General features: G+C 30.1%; 1 protein-coding gene across 2 annotated transcripts in view; it reads right to left on the bottom strand.

The window, feature by feature from the left end:
- The window catches only part of LOC107437476 (trafficking protein particle complex subunit 13), a gene marked incomplete at its 5' end in the record, with an annotated part of 75232 nt that extends 67607 nt beyond the window's left edge, over window positions 1–7625 (bottom strand). For both annotated transcript variants that reach the window (XM_071187588.1, XM_071187589.1), the window contains 1 exon segment: window positions 7457–7625. In XM_071187588.1, coding sequence (XP_071043689.1) covers window positions 7457–7625 — 169 coding nt within the window.
- Window positions 7626–8932: the final 1307 nt, after the last annotated feature.

Below are 8932 nucleotides of genomic sequence, written 5' to 3'. Positions count from 1 at the left end.
TTTTTTTTTAACGTTATTAGTTTTTCGCTTGTTTTTTGTTGTTATTCATTGTTAGTTTCTTAGCATTAATTGTTACATTTTTTTTCTTTTTTTGTAGTTCCTTGTTAGCTTTTTTTTTCTTGCGAGGTAAGCGTTTTTTGTTAAAAGAAAATGTTATCTAAAAGAAAAAACGAGAACTAAGATCTCGCTCCAAAGAAGAAACGATTATTTCTTCTTCATAGGATTCAAAATATTTCTTCTTGATTATATTATATAGATTATTATTTTGATTTGTAAAATTTCTTAAGATGGGCCAGTTTTAAATTCACCCCATCATAATCTACGATCGAAACTTGACTAAATTTATCGGTTTTTCTGAAATTAACAATGGAATTAAATTATAGTAATATTAGGGGGCCATATTGGAATTTCCGAAAGAGATCCAAAGTTCGGCATTTCGTCAGTCCCGTGAGTGTCGGATTTAGGGTCCTATTACTTACTTTTCTGTTCGCTCAAATTACAATTGCCGATGTTCTGCAGCAGATCGCGATACGGGCGAATATTTCGTCGACTTCGTCATTAATTTTTTTTAATAGTCTTTCTCTCAGAAAATTATTTCATCTTAAATAACTTTCCTTGAAAAAATTTTTTGTTACTAAAAAATATTTAGTCGGAAGCGCCGCATGTAGGAAAAAAAAAACTTTTTTTTCGATAGCGCCGCGGCGCTTCCACCGAAAAATACGGTAGGTGCAGTCCATAAACAAGAGCACCCAGATGGAACACAACATCCAATATCTTTCCATTTGAGGCAATTAAGAACTTATCAGAAAAATTATTCAATTACTGAATTAGAATGCTTAGCAATAGTAGACGCTCTTGATAAATATCAACATTATCTTCATGGAACACCTTTCCCCATACATACAGACCACACAGCTCTAGTTTGGTTGAGAAATGTGAAACATCTGACAGGTAGATCATTTAGATGGTCTTTAAAGTTATCAATGTATGAATATGAGATAAAATATAAAAAAGGAAGTATTAATTAAGAGGCAGATATGCTCTCTAGAAATAAAATTTCTCACCATAATTGCTATTCAACACATTTAATTCAAAAAGAAAAATTTATTGAAGGTTTGATAATGTAAATAATAATAACTTTAAGAAAATTAATGATGTTTTAACTGTAAGTAAAAAGGGTTTAATTAAAGTTGAAGTCCCTTTCTCCTTAAGAGAAGAATTAATTTCAAAAGTACATGAAGAATATGGTCACCCAGGTGTAAAGAAAATGTTAAGCATTATTTCTCCATACTATTATTGGTCATTAGTAATTATGTTAAGCACTGTGAAACTTGTCAGTTGAATAAGATCTCATACTTGAAAAAATACGGTTTGTTACAGTCAATGCCACCCTGCAAAGAACCTTTTGAGTTAATATCACTGGATTCTGTAGGTGGTTTTAACTATTATAACTCTTCTAAAAAATATTTAAACATCGTAATTGATCTTTGTACCAGATATATCTGGGCTTTTTGTAGCAAAAATATTACATCAGAAGTGTACTCAAATTTGTTGAAGCCTTTATTTACATCCTATGCTCCAAAGGCTTTATTAACTGATAGGAGCCCAGCCTTTACTTCTAGTCAATTTAAGAAATTTTTGAGAAACCATAATGTTAAACAGTTGTTGACAACTAGTCACCATCCACAATATAATGAAAAATCAGAAAGGGTAGGACAATTAATAGTTACTAGATTAAAATGTAAAGTAAATAACTTTTCTAAAAAAATTCCTTGGACTAAAATTCTTGAACAGGTTGCGTCAGAATATAATAATACTCCTCATGCTGTTACAACTTTTCCACCTGCTTATTTAATGTTTAGCTCCTTGCCTTTTGATTCCCCTATTGATCAACCTTTATACCCCCCAGTAGAAAAAGCCAGAGAAATAGCTTTCGAAAAAACCAAGGAACATCATTTGAAAAATAAACTTAGATATGATTTGAAATTTAAAAATGCTGATCTTAAAGAAGGAGATTTGGTAGTAAAGGAAGAATATAAATACCCTAACACTAGAAAATTAACTTCTTATTCAGGTCCTTGCACAATATTGAGGAAACTTTTATCCAGCTGAAGAATTTTATTTAACACCAGAAGGTGAAAATTAAGAGTACATTTTATGTAAATTTTAGCCAATTTCTGTTGTGATATTTTTGTACTTTTATTATAAGGCAAAATTGAATTTTGTAATTTATTAAAAATGATCCTGAACTGTCATAAATAATATTAGAGAGAAGAATTATTCAAGAAAAATTGATGAATTTTGTAACTTGCTAAAAAAAATACTGGACTGTCATAAATATTGATGATAAGAAATATTACGCCCTTTTCTAGAAGATCTGACCATTAATTTGTGAAAAACAGAGTAGTGTTTACCCATATCTGAGATAACATGTTATGAGGGCGAAGTTTTATTTTTTTTCTTCATCTTTTGTTTTTGTGGAAATATTAAACCACAAATGCATATAATTGATGATGACACAATTAAAGTTTCCAGGATCTTCCATAACACTGATAGCTGTGATTCAGGGCTGTTTTCCTCCTGTTGAGGAACAGAGTCCCTTATCAAGCAAATTCCCTTTAAAAATATTGGAATCCTAAATTCCAAATTAAAGACACAGATGTGTCCAAGGTGAAATGATATGAGGTGAAGTGGAATTTATGTTTTTTGAATTGTATTTTTTTTACGTCATATTTTGATGTTTGTATTTTATAAAGGTGTCTATACTTCATTAAGGTTATAATGACATATAGTCACAAAGAATGAGAAATGGCAATGATGCCAAAAATGTTTAAGAAAGTGAGTTTTTAATTTTTAGACCTAAAAAATTAATATTGTTTGTGGAAATAAGTACAGTAGGGAACCGATTATCCGGAACGATCGGGACCATCGCTATTCCGGATAACTGATTTTTCCGGTTTTCTGAATCGCTACAAAAAGCCGTTTTTTTTTATTGTCAAACTCAACTAAAAAAAAAAAAATATTTGGAAATAATCTTAAAAAGAAGAAAAAACGATGAAGTAATACACTAATGATTATTTCCAAAATGATGGTAAGGTAAACATCTTTCAAAAAAGAAAGAAAAATCCTGAAATCTTATGAGGAAAAAAACATTTTTTTTAAAAAAATGGTAGGAAAATTTATCAAATTTCGTTCCGGTTTTTTGGTTTTCTGATTTCCGGATAACGGGTTCTGTACTGTACTAAAAAATGAATATTGTTTGTGGAAATAAGTACTAAAAAATGAATATTGTTTGTGGAAATGAGTACCTAAAAATGAATATGTTTGCAGAAATGAGTATTAAAAATGAATATTTTGTGAAAATAAGAAAAGTAGTTGTAAAATATGTACTAGAAAGAGTAGTAATTACTGAGATTAAGAAGTATATTTGAGATTTAAAGAAATAAAGAGGAGATTTAGTTTTTTTTTTCTTCACATGAAGTATTTTTAAGGAGTTAGTTAAAGAAAATATTTTAGATATTACTATTTTAAAGAATAACAGAAAAGAGAAAATATATGAGTATTTTAAAGTTTTGTAAGATGAAGATTTAAGAGTTTTGTAATGAAGTTTTTATAAGTATGCTAATGGATACTCAATCAAGTGACTTATGTCACAAGGACTTAAACCTAGGTAGCAATTTTTTAATGCCTATTGTTTAGTTGCAACTATATCAGATGTTATTATAGCATCTTAAGAAGTAGAATATTGAGTGTTCTTATAAATGTTTTTATTTTTTAAATATTTTGAAAGTTAGTATGAAACCATTGCAATTGAGGTAGTTTCATATGTTTTGTTAACATAACATTTGAATATTGTTTTTATTTTTAGATTGCTTTTGTAATTCAGATCATGTGATTTGAATCATCCAGATTAATATTAATTTTAAATAGTTTGAATAGATGATGGTAAGTAAGGATTTTGATCTTTCCCCAATGAGATGTGGAGCCTGATCACCTCCGGGTCAACACCTTTGAGAGGGGGGATATTGTAACTTCTAAAATAATAGCTTAATAGAATTAAATGGATTTTAAAACTGAACCTAAAAAGAAGTATATTTTAATTGTAGACTAGCCTTTCTAACAGATGAGAACTTCAAATAATCTCTTTCACATAATTAACTAAACTCTTCGCATATATATTAACTTTCATTGAATAGCAATGTAATCTTTATTTATAAAATGAGTCCATACTGTGCAATAAAATATCTTAATGTAGCTGAATTCCCATTAAAATCAATAAATATTTTGAGATATTAATTCATCCTCATCCAATCGTATGATCTTAAGCAGAGCCGGATTGTACCTTTCGTAGGCCCTAGGCATAGCCGTTTTTGGGCCCTCCCCTCCTTCCCCCACTCCTCCTTTCTTTTCAAAATATATGCTAACATTTTCTTGCATATTCTTTTTTACATTTTTATTACTATGGATTTTAATTTACAAATTCGCTTATCGAACTTTATCTGCAATATCAACATACTGCCGATATTTGTCAGAATCTGAGATTAAACTAAAAGCGCAAAATTTGGTGAAAATTTACTCATCCGATTTAGAGGAAAACTTTGCAGATGAATTTTTACTATTTTCAAATTTGTATGAGCATAAATCTGCACAAGAAATGTTGAAGGCTCAAATTAAAGATAAACTTGTGAATACTTTTCCTAACGTTCACATTGCATTAAGAATATATTTGTTGATTCTTGGATCAAATGCAGAAGGAGAAAGATCTTCCTCCAGATTAAAATTGATAAAAAATTATTTACGTTCAACAATGAATCAAGATTGTTTGGCATCGCTCGCACTTATGTCTATTGAATACGACATTTTGCATAGTTTGGAATTCGACAGCATAATACAAGATTTCGTTGAATCCAAAAATAGAAAAAAAGTAATATATTAGATCATAAGATTCTGCAAAATAATTTATTACCGAAAAATATCATATTTTTTACTTGTATCTTCATAATTTTGAGCAAAATACACTTGCTGTTTTTAAAGCTAAATTATTTTTGTCAACAAATTTTTTTCTCCCAAGTTTTTCGTAGGCCCCTGAATTTCGTAGGCCCTAGGCACGTGCCTAGTGTGCCTATAGGTTAATCCGGCCCTGATCTTAAGGCGTCAATTATAACAAAGAAGTCTGGATATTATAGATCACATGACATGAAAGAATAACTGTAAGCTACTTGGAAAAAAGTGCACACTTATCTTTTGGAAATGGCCTAGTAAATTTGTGTCCAGGAGCTCTGCTCCTTGTACATAATTTGTAAATAGCTTTTTAACTTTTTTTCTCAATAAAAGTCTAGAAAAATTATAATAAAAATGGATATTGAATTACAACTGCAAATATTATAGACTGCAATATTATGATAAAATGAAAGACTCGGCTCAAAAGTACTGCACAGAAACACAGAGAGAAATCACTACAGGAAGAAGTGTACCGTTACCCCTTTGGCTGTGATCTCAAAATTTAAATTTAGTAACAGTTACCCAGCTTATTTAGTAGACAAATATCTAATGAATTACAGAAAACTTTTAACATTTAAAACTCATTTTTATTGCACCTCTAAATCTTCAAAAACATAATTTCACACATTTCCAAATGCCAACATGGGAATAAACATTTATACATTAATTAAAACAAAAATGCAACCTTAAAACACTCAAGCATAACCTTCAACTTCTACAGTTCAAAAAAAAGACATTTATAAAATAAAAACTTCATTTAACATTTCTAAAAACCCAGACTTGGTTTATGATATCTATAAATTACACTTAAATGCTGATTGTTCTCCTNTTTATGATATCTATACATCACACTTAAATACTGATTGTTCTCCTACACAAAACAACACAACATAACAGTTCAGAATTTACGGTAAATGATTCCTCTAAAATGTTAACGAAATAAAATTTAAAGTTTTATAAGTACCCAAAAGAATTTACTGTTTGCTCTCTGGAACCGCCCACCGGAATGGTAGATGAACTCATGGACAAACTCCTCAGCTAAGATCTCAAAATTTCTCCAGCTATTCTAACTTCAATCGGCTTAGGCGTGTAGAAGGGGAACACCGGATGTCCCACATAGATTCCTTCGGACTTGGTCCATCGCCTCGAGGATATCGGCTTTCGGTTAATCCTGGTGGTCCTTCCCGCTAGAGACTTCAGTTTACCTTTCCCTAAGGTTACGATCCACCATCTCCGAGGTACTGTCACGAACCACTCTTTCAGCGGACAAACTCCGTATTCTCAGGATACTGCTCTGGTTAATGGTTTACTGCTACTGCTGATTACTACTGCGCTTAGCCACATTCATCGCTTCTCTTTTATCCTCCCTTCAACAAGGCGAAAGAATCTAGACTGACCTGTTTACCACGTCCAGAGTCATCCCGCATCCGGCGGACGTCAGAACCAAAAAAAAATATCCCTGAGAAAAACCGTCATAAATCCACCGATACCCCATAGAAATTATACTACCATCCTCAATAAATATTAATAAATTTAGTTACCCAGATTTCACCCCAAAAATCCCATTTTAAACGACTAATTCAAAATTTCTAAAAAAACAAATTATTATGATTGAATTTAAACTTTACCGTAGTGGTGCCATCTACAGAAAAATAATCTATCTTTAAAAGTATTGAAAAAAAAACTATAATAAATTTCTATTTATTACAGAAGGCATGACATATATATATATATTCAATATATATTACTTTTGTGTTTATGGCTTATGTGTTTTTGTGTTATGATTGTTTTTAATGAGATATTGAAACAGCTCAAACCAATTCACTGCTTTAGATAAGGTGAGATTCATTAAATAATGAGATTGATTTTTGATTGTTTTTTCCCGTCAACTAACAATAAATTATTCATTGTTATCTCCTACACAAAAGTTTCAAAAACTGCTAGTTTGACATCACTGTTAGTTGAAAAATGAGCTCAATAGCCTAGAATAGAAAAGCTCGGGAATGTCTGTTGCCAAAAATAAAAATTTCAAGGATTTGTAATCAGATTAAAAGAAGTGAATGATGAAAGCAGACAGAAATTAAAGACATGAGTGTAATTTTAAAACATGGCGAAGACTGAAAAGCTTTTAAATTGAAAATACTCCTTTCCTCCACAAACATGATGCCTGATAATAAAAAATAGCAATATAAATCAAATAAAAATATTATACACACAACTTGATAAACACGATAAAAAGTATGTATAGCTACAGCTATTCCTTAAATTTTAATGCTTTCATGTAAAAGCAAGATTAAATCAAAGTCATCAAAATTACAAGCTTTATTTATTTTTTTAAATAAAAATGCAGCCCTTTTACATCCTTAATATTAAGCATGCATAATTTAAAAAGCATAACTTAATAGCCTGCTAAGCAAAATAGACAAGTCATAGTTCATCATAAGAAATATCTTACCCAAAACTTTGAGGTAACATCAATAAATTACCAGAGTTGAAAAGTTCTAAGTCTTTAGGAGATCCAATATCTTTTTCCACTTCATTTGCAAGAATATTGCAAGAAAAATAAGAAGAATCACATGAAACTAGGTGAGTGGTATATAGTGACAACTTAGTTAGCCGCATAACTGAAAAAAATTAAATAATACATGAGCATAAAAAGATGAATTCTTTAACACAAATTCAGCAATTCAATATCAATAACAATCTACACTGCTTATCAGAAATAAAGGAAAAATCACAAAATGACCCTAACTCAAAAAATTACGAACAGAATTTAATGAAACTTGCACATATTGTAGTGCACGTAATAACTTAGAACATAAAAAGCATTTACCAGACAGTTATGGTGTTATTGTTATGGAAAGAAGCATACGTATGAAATGAATTAAGTCAGTTTAGGGCTAGAAAAAGTACCTTCAGTAAGGAGTATAATCACTTCTAGCAGCCATACATTGATGTGCTATGCTTTTAATTATGTGGTCTACCAATTTAATTGGAAATGAGAGCTATTGTTCTTGTGAAGCAGTTGAGAGCATGACAAAGGATAGGATTAGGAGAAGGATTGAGAGCAGCTACACATCCTCCTCAAGCATCCCAAACATGCCTTCTACACATAGTTGACACCAATCTTCCGGTAGCTGCACTAAGAAGGGATCTGAGGTATCTTGGAGTTGTGATTTAATTCCTTCATGCACATAATGATAAATATTGGTCATTGGTGCTCATCATACATTTGGCTGTATCATGAGAACAGTTTTAAGTGAATTCAAAAAATTTTGCACACAATTATAAAATTCATTTATCTAAAGATAATTAAATGCAAAATTTTAGTAAATATTTATTATTTTTATCAAAAATGGTAAAAAAAAAGTTTGAATTGTAAGGTAAACAATCGTTTTCGCATCATTTTAATGAAATCGGTAGAATAGTAACTGAGAAATCATATCTTAAAAATAAGGATTCTTTAAATTTCAATTACTAAAGAACTACTCAACCGATTTTGCTCCAATTTTGTATTTTGCAATGTAAAATTATACTCGTTAAAATCATGCAAAAAATTCCATACCTTACAATTCAAAATTTTTTTGAACATTTAAAATAAAAGAATAAAGAATATTAAATATTTAATAAAAATTATATTTTGAGCGGAATTACATTTGGATAAACAAAATTTAAAATTGTGCGAAAAGTTTTTAAATTCATTGAATAAAAGATTTTGAGATATGGCGAAATATGTAAAAAATACAGTTGACATTATGGGGTCCAAACTTTGGGCAGCTCTCTTGACAAAACTATGCGGATCATTTTTCCTAGATTGCGACCACTCACGAAATTTTGAGGGTTAGAAATTTGAATCCGCTAAAAAATATTTATGTTTACGTAAAGAAAGTAAGTTTTTGTGTCTGATTTTATAACTTAAAATATCATCTGC

Source organism: Parasteatoda tepidariorum, chromosome X1 (assembly GCF_043381705.1).
Source record: "Parasteatoda tepidariorum isolate YZ-2023 chromosome X1, CAS_Ptep_4.0, whole genome shotgun sequence".
NCBI lineage: Eukaryota > Metazoa > Arthropoda > Arachnida > Araneae > Theridiidae > Parasteatoda > Parasteatoda tepidariorum.
This window is presented reverse-complemented; position numbering and strand designations above follow the sequence as displayed.